General features: G+C 37.7%; 1 protein-coding gene across 1 annotated transcript in view; it reads right to left on the bottom strand.

Moving 5' to 3' along the window:
* Nucleotides 1–15,672, bottom strand: part of KIAA0825 (KIAA0825 ortholog) — a 357,903-nt gene that overhangs the window by 229,747 nt on the left and 112,484 nt on the right. Inside the window, exon 13 of the mRNA XM_039239394.1 lies at nt 2,960–3,099. Within this exon, the coding sequence (XP_039095325.1) occupies nt 2,960–3,099 (140 nt within the window). The remainder of the gene's footprint in view (nt 1–2,959; nt 3,100–15,672) is intronic.

Raw genomic sequence — 15,672 nt, 5'->3', positions numbered from 1 at the left:
AAAGACCCTATGTATAAAGGAAAACTCTCCCATAAAAAGCTGACAGTTATGTTGCTTGAAACCTCTAATTCAGCATACCTTATTTCAAAATTTTGCTTTTCTAAAAATGATCAAATTTCTAAATTACCAAATGAGTTCTGAAATACACTGAGACTTCTAATTAAATGAAAAGTTCTGCATCAAATATTACAAATTTATTTTTATGTACATGATAATTTCCATGTTAGTCTAGTTAATAAGATTCCCTGAGTACATTGTTTCTAACTTAAAGTGACAAGACTTCCATGGGAGCTTAATAAGTAAGTCAATCAATTGATTAGTAAATTCTGTCACTTCATTCTTATAGTATTTTTCAGTAGTTAATAAAATTCAATACAAGACAATACCAGAACAGCTATATAACCCTCATAAAACACCTAACAGCCATCGAAAAACTGACATTTGAGCAGGTTGGGCAAATACCCTTCCATGTTCCATAAGAACCACAAATGAAGGTAACACAATATTTAGGAACCTTTGTTAACTAAAAGTCTCTGAAAAACAGTACTATATGTACGAGAAGATCGATGCGATATGTTTGGTTAAGTAAATGTGGGATTCACTTGGAAGAAAACATGGTTAAATATTCATAATTATGACTGCTATACTTAGTGGCCATATAGTTATAGTCAAAAAGTTTGATCACAATTGATTTTCCAGGCTGCTCTACATAACTCTATCAATAGGAGATGATTTGTCTTCTGGGACCATGCCTGTGAGTTTCTATGATTGTATTAGAGTAACTCTGCAGCCATGGCAGATAGTATTCATGTCAGCCACTTTGCCTGAAATCCCAAATTATCAAGTTTAAGGGAAGCTCTGTATTTTATATTCTAACTGATCATTGATTGTCCAATCAGTAGACTTTTTGTATAAACCATTGTGCTATCTTGCAAAGGAATATAAAAGCTTGTGATCAGCCTAATTGCTTAACTGAAAAGACATATGCATTAGAATGTCTCGGTTGATTCAGCCTGAGAGTGGGCAGATTAAAGTTCTTCCAGAGCCCCCTATCCCACTCCAGGATTTAATTTGTGTGAGTATTTACACGGGAAGGGAAGGGGACACAAAGTTCCAGCTGGGTTCAGAATCCAGGCTTACCCACCATTTATCAGCTGTGTGTGTCTCTAGGCAAGTTAACATTATCTTAAACTTCAAAGTCATTACTTTTAACATAAGGGAAACAATAGTATATACTTTGTTAGGTTGTAAGAATCAAAAGTGAAGTGCTTAGTGCAGCACCTGACACCTAATAAGCATAAAATAAAAGTTGGCTACTGAAGGAAGTATTTCCCTGGTACCAGTTTTCTCTTTAGGAGAGTGGCCTTACAGCCTTCAGTTAACAAAATTGCTTTCAGACCAACTTTGTGAGATTTGAGGCCCAAACAGTACGCTTTGGGGGCTAAGGGAATAAAGTGAGATTCAGGGATTCAGGGTTTGGGAGAGGAGTAATCTCTAAATTTCTGCTTAGAACAGAGCAAGACAAGGAGTTGGAGTGACCTTTGGCACCACAAGATTTTATGAGGCTCAGAGCACCTGCACAGAAGCAGTAGTCTCACAAGGGGATCAGCAGCAAAGCGCTTCCCCTAAGTAAGTGGCTTTTGGGGAACTGGTTGTGCGTATATCTGAGGAATGAAAAATTCCCAGAAATGACTGGTGCCATCTGGACAGGGGAATACTATGAGCCTCATTTGTATACCAACAGGATGATAGGGCCTGGTGACATTTGATTTATTTATACACAAACATAACAACAACATAAGGCAGCATATACTAAGGGCAAATAAATAGCCAAGATAACAAACACTGTGAAGTTCAGGGGAGGAAGAGATCAGTGTCAACTAAAACATTCAAAGATCTGGAACATCAACTGGCCCTTGGACACTACTGGTGGAGGCTGAGTTGTCTATGGAGGGTCTTTCAAGTAGAGAAATATGGGTGAGCCAAGGTATGGAGGGAGCATGTGCATGTGACTTGTGACTTTGAGGACAATGGATGAAATAAGTGTGCATGTGTGTGCACACATCATGTTTGCACACAAGTGAATAGTTGGGGGATAAAGGTTAGAAAACTATTTTTGGGTCACATCTGAATGGCAGATGGATGGGAATTAGGTCCTTCAGGTGATGAAGAGCTAGAAAAAAAAAAGAATGTGATGCATGAAACCTACAGTGAAGCTAGCGATTGATAAAGTTAACCTGGCTTCATGTAGGGTATAGAATAGAAAAAGAAATGCATAGAGGTATGTGAAAATGGCTAGAACACTCTTCATAGATATAGCAGGAGAGCAGTGGAATATAATTAGATTGGCATAATTTCACTTACTATTTTCTAAAATAGCACTTACAGGGGAAAAAAAGGAACTCTAATTAAGAGAAGTATGGTCTTCTATTACTCTTCAATTTCCATTCATACTTTTCTTACAATGACTTCTCCATGCCCCAATGGATATGGCTGTAAGCCACAGCTTGCTTGTTTATGAATTACATAAGCCCTCTTCATGATTCACTGAAATTTCTAGTGTAGTTCTAATGTAATTTCTCTCTCTCTCTCTCTCTCTCTCTCTCTCTCTCTCTCAGATCTGGTTGAGACTTCTATTTTGGACATTCAACTATATTTGTATAATATTCTTAGGCATTTCAAACCCCAGAGGTTAATATATTTCTATATAATGAAAGTTATGATAGACTAGAACCACATAAAAAGATTATTTTCCCTCATTCCAAGGTACTGAAAAAGAATCTTTTCAATAGGTTTATAAAGTGATTCAATATTTTGTTTGCAGCTAACCCCACTGACTGTTGATGCAAGGCAGTTGGTTTAAATCCCTCTGCCAATGTTCAAGTCGGAAAAAAAAATTCATTCAACTTGAGCAATGACTGGGCTTTTTGAGGACATTCTCATAACTACAAATACTCACTTGAGCTCTTCAGCAAGATTCTCAGTAAAAGACCATCTTGATGCAGTAGGGTTTCCAGAAGCAGGTTCCAATTACAATCTGGCTGGGATAAGAGCAGTTTCAATTGACCCTCGGCTGTCAGTCGTCCAGATGACGGAGCCCTTTCAAAATGTAAGATAAAGATAGAGTAATGAAGTTAATTTATCTATGAAATTAATAGCCTTAAAGTACAGATGTAATGCTAACTCCTTTAAATGTCAATTCCTCCTAGATTACTCTGAAAATGCTTTCATGCTTGCTTACTTTAGGGTTGCTCTGGGAAGGAATTACATTTAATCTCAAGTAGCTAAAAGTAAATTAACATTTGGTAGCCTGCCAAATTTAAAACTGATACAAAATAACCATGCCTATATTTCACAAGACTATGTCTGTTTTTGTTTCATAGAGCAAATTGAAATTATTTATGCATTTATTTTAATTTATTTATTTGTTCATTCACCAAATAATGAGTGCCTACTATGTGCTATTAACTCCTTTCATTATTCACGGAAAGAAAGCTACAGTGGATTTTGACTACTTGCAATTGGCCATGTACTGTGATTGCTGATAAAACTAAAGGAATTCAAAGCTTCTGTCAAGGGTCAACTGTAATCTAATTATTTAATACCTAAAGCCTTAAATCAACATGCAATTATCAGAGCCACTATAACAATCACACTGCTACCTACTTGGGTAATCATCTCATCAAAGAGAAATAAATCCAAGGCAAATAAGCTTCTACTTGGGAAGTAATTATCAGTGTTGAATAGAAAAATCAAAATTAGGTCTCCACATTACTACATTAATTTACCAATGAATTGGCACGAGATAAGGAAGTAAAAGTAGAAACTGAAAACTGATAACATTATTTTCACTTTTTCCTTTTAAGATCTCAAAGTTTAGATTGGCTGAAGATCACAACATCTGAAATCAACTTATAACCACAACAACAGAAAAGGCAGGAAATGATCGAACTCAATCTGGTTGCGACCATAAGGGTTGTAGGAATAGGGTGGCACTGGGAAGGAACGATGTGACTGAAATGGAAAGGTGTGACTGAGAGCACCATATGCTTGGGAGCAGAAAGCAACAGAACAAAGGGTATTGCTGAGAGAGATGATTTGTCGCATAATTTCCAGATGACATTTACAGAGTGGTGAACCATTCAGTTAGGAGTGTAGTCTAGCCAGTGGTTTTCAAAGGTTGGGCCCTGGACCAGCAGCATCAGCATCACTTGAGAACTTATTTAAAATGCAAATTCCCAGGCCTCATCTTATCAGAAATTCTGAGGTGGGTTGCAGAAATCTGTGTTTTAGTGGAATATGATGGCCACTCTGGTGTGAGAATGAATGTGGTAGGCAGTACTTTCTGGAGCATGGACAGTAGGGACAAGTCTAATTGATATCATTTCTCCTCTGTCTGTGCCTCTGTGCCCTTACAGGTTGGTTCCACCTTGGCTGCAACCCATGCAATGAACTCCCCACAACCCTTTTCTTCTTTTTTTTTAAATATTTTATTTATTTCTGAGAGAGAAGAGACACACAACCTGAACAGGGGAGGGTCAGAGAGAGAGGGAGGCACAGAATCTGAAGCAGGCTCCAGGCTCTGAGCTGGCTGTCAGCCTGTCAGCACAGAGCCCGACGCGGGGCTCGAACCAACGAACTGTGAGATCATGACCTGAGCCGAAGTCAGACGCTTAACCCACTGAGCCACCCAGGCACCCCTCCACAACCCTTTTCTTACCTTAACCCTACCCATCCTTCAATTTGCAATAAATATATCACTTTCTCTGTGTTGGGTTAACTAAAAATTTCTCTGCATAGGAGTCTCTATCACTCTGAATTAAAGCACTTATGGCAATTATACACATTTTTAGCACTTTATTATTTCATCAAATAAAGCTTTATTTGTCCACTCAGAGTCAGGCCTTGTCAGGATGCTCGTTTTATAACCCTAAACCTCCCACCAGTAAACTAAGCACATTTAAGGGCTCTGTAAATGTTAACTGATTGACTCATATGTTCACAGATGGGTAGGCAAACTCTTTTTAAAAAAGAGGACACTTCGTCAAAAGGCTGATTTAAGCAAAGTGAGAGGATCTGAAGATATAACATGAAATTTTAAAGCACCTCCCCTTGGTTTGGCTTGGCTTGGCATCTCACATTACGATGCAAAAATCCTTCAGAGTCAGATGAACTTTGGACCCACTCAAACTTCCCACATAAGATTCTCTGATAACATAAGTTAAAACAGAGAAATCTCTTGGGTAATTGATGGTCACTGAGCTAGGAAAACTCCTGCCCTAGGTGGGTGCTGAAGAGAAAAGCAGGGAGTTAAACCTAACTCTCAGGCCAGAGGAATCAAGCCCTTCAGTTGAGGAGTTCTGAATTACTTTGGGTACTCTCAGGCTGGTCTGGCTCTCGCAGAAGTTTCAAACAGTACCAAAGGCTTACTACATTAGGTGAGTCTTTGCAATAAAACATTGAAGCAGATCTTCACAATGGCTGTCCTGTTCCCATCCTAACCCCCAAGTGCTGATTTCTAGATACTTGGTTGGACTTCAATAGATGGAAAGCAGCTATATGGTAACAAGCTATATATGGTAGTAAGCTATATATTAAAAGTGACTTAATTTTTAAAGATGTCCTACCTGTATATTTTGCATGGGTTGAATGTTGATTTAAGGATACTTTTAATAAACAGAAAGATCCAGTTTGACGGAGTGCAGAAAAGGAGAGGGTTGTTGAGAGGCAATCTGAAGAAGGAGACAGGAGACAGATCATGGAGGGCCTCATTAGGCAAAGTGGGGATCTGGAACCAGTTGAAGAATTTAAGGTAAATGAGTTTCCTGATCTGGCTAAAGTATGGAGAATGGATTGAAGGGGGTTAGTATATTTGCTTAGCCCTTTAGATGTGTAGTAAAACAAAAATAATTTGAAGGTCATTTCATACCACTGCATTTGAATACCTGATTATAAATAAAACCCCTCATTTACCAGATGGGAAACTGTGTGTTGAAATGTACTCAATTCTTGGATCTTTCAACTTATCACAGATTTTGAAATGTACAGTAGAATGACTCACTATGAGGAAAAATAAAATATTACAAACATTCCTCAATCACTAAGCTCTGAGTAATAAATGCATTGAGGAGTCTGTGTTGGGCATATGGAGAAGCATATGTTCCCTCATCCTTTGAGCTGGTAGAGCTGTGAATGTGAGATTAGCCTCACAAAAAATGACAGAAAGGGAAATTTTATACATATATATATATTTTATATATGTTTCAAATATGTACATGTTGAATTCTACTATAATACAAAGAAGAGAACTAAAATTTATAAATCTACTAGAACTTATAAAACTTGTATTGGGGGACAGGATGAATTTATGGCTGGATTTTATTAGGCTTATACTCTAATAAGTGCTATATTTCTGGGGCATGAATTAGCCTAAAGAATTTTTCAAATCCTAGTAGTAAGAATTGATATAATAATAGGGTTCAATCATTACTGGTTATGAAACTAACAAATTATTTTTATAGAAAACGTCATGCAAAATTTGGGTGTGTTTACTTTATGGAAACTCATCAGGTAATTCACTTGTAATTATTGCAATTTTTCAGTATGAACTCATACTGCAGTAGAAAGTTAAAAAAAAAAATCTTAGCTATATCAGTATATATGGGCCTGACTTCCAACCATGGTTGTGCATGAGGCTGAGAGCAAGAGAAGGCTCTGTAGTAGGTTCAGACTGCCACGACCATGGGACTCACTGATTCTACTCTATATGTTTCATGCAGATGCTGTCAGACTCAGGAAACATTGGAATGGACTCTAAAATGCACATCTTGGGAATAACAATAACAAAAGCAGTAATAACATTGCTGTTGGGGCCCTGTCCTTCAGGATTTGATACTTACTTTGAACCAATAGTCATTATATGGTACTACGTTCCTAATAGATAAACTACATGAGTCTGACAGTCAAGAGTAAAAGTAGAAGGGGCCCTTCTCACTGGTGCTCCTGATGATCCACTTGGGGAATCTATATTTTCCATTCCCATAACTCCCCATAGGCCCTGTAGCAGTAGAGGTCCTGGTTTCCATGGTGGGGTGGTTTGGAGTACATACACCTCTACCATCAAGAATCCCAATAAACTTAATGTTACAGCTGCCATCAGGTCATTTGTAGTTTTCCATGCCAGCAGTCTGGTAGGCAAAGAAAGGAGTTATATACTGGTGAGGCTAATGAACCCTAATTATTGAGAAGATGGAATTGCTACTGCTTAAGGGGAGCAGGGAGGAGTATTTCTGTGACTCAAGGGATTCACCAGGGCAATTCTTAATGCCTTCATGAATGTTAATAACCATAAACAGGCTAGAGAAATAACAATATTCTAGGAAGGGAATGGTAGCCAGGGGTTCAACTTCTCAAGGATGGATGTCTCAGTGACTCCACTGGGCAAGGAATATAGCTCAGAAGATGTGATTGTCGAGGGTGAGGTGAAGTTGGAATAAGTCATTGAAGGATGTAATGATGATTATCACTTGCAGACTCGGGAATAATTTCAGTAGGAGATATTCTAGCTTGTCCAACTAACACTACTGCAATAATATTTTTTAAGATGCTTTAGCCAGGCATCACCTTGAAGAATCAATGATAACAATCAGAGAACTTAACCCGGGCAATGAGTGGACTTCAGTAATGTAAGGGGTACACCAAAGCAGATGTTGTTAATGTCCCCACACCCTCTTGCCCTTACCACTCACTTGATCTGGCCTGAATTTCTCTGCCTTCCAGCAAGACCAGTTGGAAGTGCCAGTGAATTAGCAGCCCCAGAGCAGCCTTCAACCAATGACAGATGGAAGTTGCTGTATAAATACCTCAGTATCCTTTCTTGTTCCCTTGGTGAGATAATGCTGAGATATATGCTTTCCAAAATGGCTCCAAGAATTTCCCCAGAGGGTTTAAGTTCTGGTTATTCCTTCTGTAGTTAGCTTGATTACATGAATCTTTATTAGCTGTCTTTCTTTCTTTGTCCCACTTACCCACTGCCCTTCCAGTGATTCCTCCACTTAGAAAATAAACTACTTTCACTTGAATCTTTGGGTCTGCTTCTTGGGGCACTCTAAAATAAGACATGCGTAGAGACACTTTGTATTCATGTTACTTAATCTTTGTTTCAGGAATACTGCGAAACTACTCAAAGGTCATTTAACTCATAAATATAGTTACTGGACTTTGACTCCAGGTCTTTCTGACCCATGTTCATTCCTCTACTCCAATGTTGCTCTCCATTCAACCTGGTTGATATTTGGTGGGCAAGTTGTATTTTCCAGCATTGAGTATGTTTGGCTCTATTCAACCTCCTGATTGAGGACACCAACTTTTTGACCCAAAATCAAGCTTATGGGTACAAGGCTTATTTTCAGATTGGAGCCATGTTATTCAAGGTATCTAAGAACTGATTTCAACCAGATGGTTCCTGTCATGGATTACTAGACCAAATTTATACCAGAGACCATAAGTTACATGATTCAGAGAACAAAGGCAAGGGCACAACTAAAGAGAAATGGAGAGTAAAAGCCTTCAAGTGAGAAAACAAAAGCAGAGGAGAAGCCCTGTTTTATTGTACTATTTCCAAAACCGATCCTTCACTATCTTCCTAGGTAAATAAGTAAATACAAATATTTAAAGCAATTTTGTCTTCTTTCTCTAGGAAAATGACTTTAGTACCAGAGGAATATAGTTCAGGGGGAAAAAAACCCAAGCCAACTCTCTATGATCTTTATAATTAAAGGTGATTCAATAAACAGAAGTCAGACAAGGTTCACATTACATACAGGATTTGCCTCACTTTTTAATAACTCTGTTCACTAAGACAGATTGACACTCTTAGAGGATCTCAGTTTTTTAGAGTTGGTTGTATCTACACTATCAGTGTACAACTTAGAGTGTAGGTTCAAACTATGGGGAGCTGTGTTAGTGCTGATTTTAGCAAAATTAAAGTTTTTAGTTGGGAAGACCCCATTTCCCCCAAATCACCCAAAGATATTAGTACCCCAAACTCATAGCCCCAGCTCCACACTTTAATGTTATTTAAGTTAGTGTATGCTACTTCTTAAAACATATAAAATCTAATTTTCATTTTTATACATGTCAACCATCACTTTTGGACTCCCTTTGAAGTGCTAATCTAGCAACGGAGTCACTGAGACACTGGACACTACTGCTGAGTCACTGAGACACTGGATACTACTCAATCATTCAGCCATTCATTTTGAGGAGCAGAAGTTAGTTAACTATCATTGGTCCCTGTCTACTAGATAATAAATACCTGTTTCAAGGAGTTCAAGAAAGGTCTCCCTTGGCAGCACGTTTCAGATAAGTGAGACTCGGTGAGAGAGTGGTTCAATATTCTATCCACTTTATCACACTTATGAAGAGTCCTTTGAATATGTTTGGGTAACTGATGAAATCTGCCACTTTCTGAAACATATAGTTCTTTACTAACACAGCAGTACCGAATGACTGCTTAGTAAGTAGTTATGTGATGAGGCATGTTAGCTCTTTTAATTAATCTTCATGACTCTGGTAGGAGAGTATTTCAGAAGTCAAGGAAAGAAGATGTTTCAAGATGGAAGAAGTCAACAATGGTTTTGCAAGCTGTTTGCAAGTAGATTGGCAAAAGTGTATTGTATATATGTTTTAACTTTTCCTCCAAAATATAAATATTTCATATGCAAGGAAGGTGAAGCTCATATAAGTTAACTAATTTTTCAAGATCACAAAACTATACACGTCTATAACTCTTGTCTGTCTAATGTGGAAACCCATAGTTTTCTATTATCTCATTGCTGGCTCCAATACTATATTCTTATTTATATAATACCTTTAAACCATAATAGAAAAGGGAAGATATGAATAAATATCTAGATATATCAAGTTCCTAGTTCATCAGATATTTTAGCTTCTTTTAATAACTGATCCACAGATATGTGACTTTCTAAAAAATCTCTTCAATAATCCAAGTGCTTGTCCGCTCACACTCTGGAACAACCACTTAAGGGCTTTGGTGTTAAAAGGCTCTCATTTCTCCTCCCCTGACCGTTGGCTCCATGTCAAAGCTTGGCACCTCATCAGAGTACAAGATCTCTAAGCTCTTTCCCTCAGTCCTGTGGAGCAGTCTGTCAGAAGCAGCCGGGAGACTGAAAACTCTTTTTTGTCTTCCTCCCCAGATATTTTATCCTAAAGATATTAGAAGTCAACTCCTCAATGAGACCATACTTCCTATGTCTGAGTTTTACCATTCAGACCAAATGTTTGAAAAGAGATACATGTACCATTTAACTTGGCAATATCTGAAATAATACTATAATAATTCATGTGTTCTTTCATTCACTCATACATTCAACTACTATTTGCTGGCTGATTTCTATGTGCTAGGCCGTGTATACACAACAGTAAGTAAAAACAGTCACTGTTGTTACAGAATGTAGTGAAGAATATATATATAGTTTAAATGACCATATAAATAAAGATAAAATTACAACTATAAAAACTCCATGAAGGAAAAGCAAAAGATGCCTTTAGAAGATGCAGTGAGAAGTGAACCAATTTTTGTGGTTGATAAAATGCTTCTATAGAGAGGTCACACTGCAGCTGAGATATGAAAATCAGTTGGCATTAACTAGGTGAAAGAGAATGAAGACATCTCAGTGAAGGGGAAAAGCATGTGCCAAAATCCTGTGGCAGAAAGGAGTATGGCATGGCAAAGAAATGTAAAAAGGCTAATGTGTGCAGAGCAGAATCAGAGGATAGTGTCGTATCAGAGGAGGTTGCAGAGGTGGGTAAGCCATACCTATGTAGGTCTTATAGGATGCTAAATGTTTTTGTTTATACCTGAGTACACAGGAGAACTCATGGTAAGTTTTTAAGCCATGAATGTGAAATGGTCAAAATTTAGTTTAGAAAATAGATTTGGGTTTAAGAAATCTCGGGCTGCAGTTCAGAAAACATTGGAAATGGGAGTCAACATACATATGGGAAGAAAATTAAGAGGTCACTGCAGTACTGATGTGAAAGATGATAGTTAGCACTAGGGCAAAGGTGGGCAATGGACATTAAATAGTAGAGCTTAAAATTAACAAGACTCAGCAATGGATTGGATATGGTAGGAGAGAAACAGGGGAATATTCAGGTTGCCTCCTATGTCTCTGGCTTGTACAACTGCAGAGAGGTACCATTATCCAAACAGGGAATAAAAGAGCAGTATCAGTTTGGAGAAGAATGTCCTACGTCCAATTTCGGTCATTTTGAATTTTAGGTGTCTTTGTGATCACCAGGTGTAACCCTCAGGAAGGCACCCATGGATATAGTTGGCACCCATGGATATACAGGTCTGTAGTTCCAGGAGAGGTAAAAATTAGAAACTCTAATTTGAGGGCACACAGGGAGTACAGGAAGCCATAGGCATGTTTCACTTCACCTGGAAAAGTTCTGTAATAGAACACTAAAGACATTCAATATTTAATGGCCAGGTCTAGGGAGATGAACTGGCAAAGGAGACAGAGACAAAGCAACAGAAAAGGAAAAAGAAGATTCGGAGAATATATCAGGAAGAAATTGGGCATGTGTCCCAAGATGGGAGAAGTGGCTAATGGTATTGTATGCTGTTGTCAAGTAGGTCACTAAGACCATACTGCTCACCAATATGTAGCTAACTGAGGAAAGGGACTTCATCTCCAACTTCACTGCCTACCTCTTTCCTCACCATTAACACCTAGCACAGTGCCTTGCTTGGAGAAAAAAAAATTTAAAGCATTTACTGAGAAAATGAATGAACACCTCTTGGTGAACTGGATAAAAGGAAAGATCCACACAGCATGTAATATAATGAAGCCAAAAGTTGCTTAATATATTTAGGGAGGGAAAATGTATATATATCTAAAACAGGATTACCCTGAGTAAAAGAATAATAGAAAAGCAGAGTAGAAAGAACTATATACAGCTCAGAATGGAATGGCCACAAATCCAAACATCCTGTTGTCATCATAAAAGAAAATGAGCAGTGTAAAATGAATGGGCTGTTTACTCAAACTGATTATGCTACTTGGTTTCAGTGTGCAGTTATGACCTACTTAGGTAAGGAAGACTGGAAAAATATTAGGAAATATTTAAAGAACCACAAGATGATGAAAGTTTGGAAAATAATAAAGAGCATTATAACAGTATAATTGACTAAGATAGTATTCTTCCTTGAGCATTTATATGAAAGCACAGTATGGTGTCATAGTATTAACCTTGAGATTAATATATTCTCCACATGCCTTAGTTTAATTTAGTATGAAACTGATTACCCTTTCTAAATCAACTCACATTGTTAGCCTAAACCAGTGCTAGGGATAATGAATACAGTACATTTTACTTACTGCTTTGAAAATACATTTATTTTCCCTGAAGCAAACTCTTCTAAACTCTATTCCAGGGATTCTGGGAGAACATGAAACATTCTATTTTTACCAATTTATATACTTCATGGGCTTTTGCTAGTAATCCTACAGACAAATTTATGGACCACACAACTGTGTATGCATTTGTAACTCTTATCTTCAGTCTTAATTTCATATCCTCCTCCTTGCTGTGTTTCTTTCTTCTCACCCACTTTTAATTCATTATCTTCATAAATTTAATATTTGTTAAATCCTTTCTAAAACAATGCACATGTTTAAATAAATAAGCAAATAGGTGAATAAATTATTAGGATCCTTCATAATATTAGATATTTTAGCCACCTCTCCCCTCAGACGTACCTTTTCTAAAAACGAAAAGCTTAATGTATTTTTAGTTTAACATCATCCAACCTATGTGTTTTCCTGAACAGTTCATTTTAGTTGCTAAAGTGAGGAATGGGGTTTTGAAGAATAATTTGAGGTGAAAAACATACAGAAACAGCAAGTATATGCAAGGGAAATGGATGGAAAGGTGGAGATTTTTAAGGCCACATGATGGTGGTCCAGGAATTCACACTGCAATGTTTCACAAGTATGATTCAATATATTGAGTTATTCTGAAATACTTTAATTGCTTCCCAGAGTTCCTCTGACTGTACCACCGTTCTGAAAGTGTTAGATCTTAGGTCACATGGATCATGTCTTTCTAAGCATATTCTGCGGACCTGTTAGAGAATAATTATCAGGAAGTATTCCCCTCAGGGCAGGGGGGCTCATCTTGTACCTTGCATGGAAAATTTAGAAAGGCAAGAAAGAGAGAAAAGGCATTACAGGAAAGGAAACTACATGAAGGTCTGAAGCCAAGAATAAACACTAATAAAAGCGAAAAGTACGGAATAGCTGTGTCCTAAAGACAAGTGAGGAGACTAACAACTGGAGCAGACAGCTGCTGGGTACTCCCAAAAATAAGCCAGCCAGTGTGGGCCAAGCAGAAGCTACAATGGATTCCTGAGCAGGAGGGTGATATAATGAAAACAGTACTTGAAACATGTTAAATAAAACTCAAAGGTTGTTGTAACGGGTTGGAGAGAAAGGACAGTTCTAAGAGAACTGTCCAGAAAGAATCAACTGAAGATGATAATACAGTAGGAACAGGCAATGGAGGAGCTCAACACAGAAACTATACTCAAGATTCTACCCTGAAAGTGTTTGAGAATGATGACACTCATAATACAAAAGGCACCATGCAGAAAGGACAAGGGATGATTCGAAGGAAGGATCAGTGGAGGACATCATAGTAATATAGCAATACGGTGGGTCATTTGAGAAATACAAGCAAACAGACAATGTTGGTGGTAAAGGTAAATGCATAGAGCTGGAGATACAAAGCTGGAAATCATCAGCATAGAGATTATAGGGTAAGCCATGTGAACAAAAAAGCAATAAAATATGGGGTTTCTTTTGGTTTTAAAAAAATTGTATCATAATAAAGATGGTCCTGACTTATGAAGATTCAATGATTTTTTTAGCTTTATGATGGTGTGAAAGCAATGGGCATTTAGTAGAAACTGCACCTCAGATTTTGAACTTAGATCTTTCCTGGGGCTAGCGATATGTCTTACAATATGGAGCTGGGTGGTGGCAGCTGCTGCAGCTCCTGGCAGCCGTGCTTTCACAACGGTGAACAACCTAGACGTTCACAACCATTCTGTAATCTGTTCAGCCATTCCGTCTTTCACTTTCAGTACAGTAGTCAAGATATTACATGAGATATGCAGCACTTTGTTATAAAACAGGCTTTGTGTTAGATGATTTTGTCCAATTATAGGCTAATGTGAGTGTTCTGAACAGGTTTAAGGTATGTGAGGCTGAGCTATGATGTTTCCAAATTTAGGTGAGTTAAATGCTTTTGTGACTTAACAATATTTTCAACTTAGGATGAGTTTATCAGGATGTAACGCTATCGCCAGTCCAGGAAGATCTGTAAAATTTTTTTTCATTATGTGAAATACAGAAATATGGAAAAATGATACATATAAACAAAATTGCTTGCAATCCTACCATACAAAGATAAAAACTATAAGCTATCTAGTATAGATCCTTTCAATATTTGTTTTTCCATAAATACTTCTTTAAAGTATTTTTTAAAGTTTAAGAGAGAGAGAGAGAGGAGAGAGAGAGAGAGAGCACGTGTGGGTAGGGGCAGAGAGAGAAGGACAAAGAAAATCTCAAGCAGGTTCTGTGTAGTCAGCTCAGAGCCGGACGTGGGGCTTGAACTGAAGAACTGTGAGATCATGGCCTGAGCTAAAATCAAGAGTCAGACATTCAACTGACTGAGCCACCAAGGCACCCCACTATACATACTTTTTAAATGTTATATGTAAAGTAATATGGCATAGTTCAACACTTTCAATTGTATCCCACTTTCCAATAACTGTTCATTCCCTGGGAAACATGGGTCTCACATCCACAAAGCTTGAGGAATCCACATACTAGATCCTTCCCCTGGAGGATAAACACTATAGATTAGTATGTAAGAGCCCCATAAAAAGAGACTTTACATAATAAATGACTTGACAATCTTAGAGTTTTCATGCACACCTGTTAACATCACTCTGCATACACATTCTCCCATTGACAAGACTAGGTTCACAGTCTGCCTCCCAGCTTTGATGTCTTCAGAAAGTTGCTATTTACACATCACTGTACTCTTCACAAAAGAATCACAGAAATACATGTCCCACAGATTGGTGTGATAGTTAAAAGAGATAATGTGCATGAAGCACCCAGAATGTCTGGTATACAGTTATCATTAAAAATATGACATCTGGATGATGTCATAATCATTAACTGCAGCTTCCCTTTAACTATAAATCATATTTGTCATTTTAATATTTTTCAAAATCAACCCGTTGATGACTCCATAGTAATGTATCATATGACTATCTTATAATTGATTTTTTAATTCTATATTGTGGGACATTTATTTCCATTTTTTGTCTTTCAGAAATAATGTTTCAGCAGATATCTTTACATATAAACCTTCATCAGCAGCTCTGATTAAATCCATATGATTTGAACATTGGGGTACATGTGCTCCTATGCCTCAGCATTTCTGTATCCCTTGGGTAAATTCCTAGCAGTGCTATTGCTGGGTCATAGGGGAGTTCTATTGTTAGTTTCCTGAGGAACCTCCACACTGTTTTCCAGAGGGGCTGTACCAGTTTACATTCCCACCAAC

Source organism: Hyaena hyaena, unplaced genomic scaffold, assembly GCF_003009895.1.
Source record: "Hyaena hyaena isolate Hyena2069 unplaced genomic scaffold, ASM300989v1 scaffold_156, whole genome shotgun sequence".
Taxonomy (NCBI): Eukaryota; Metazoa; Chordata; class Mammalia; order Carnivora; family Hyaenidae; genus Hyaena; species Hyaena hyaena.
This window is presented reverse-complemented; position numbering and strand designations above follow the sequence as displayed.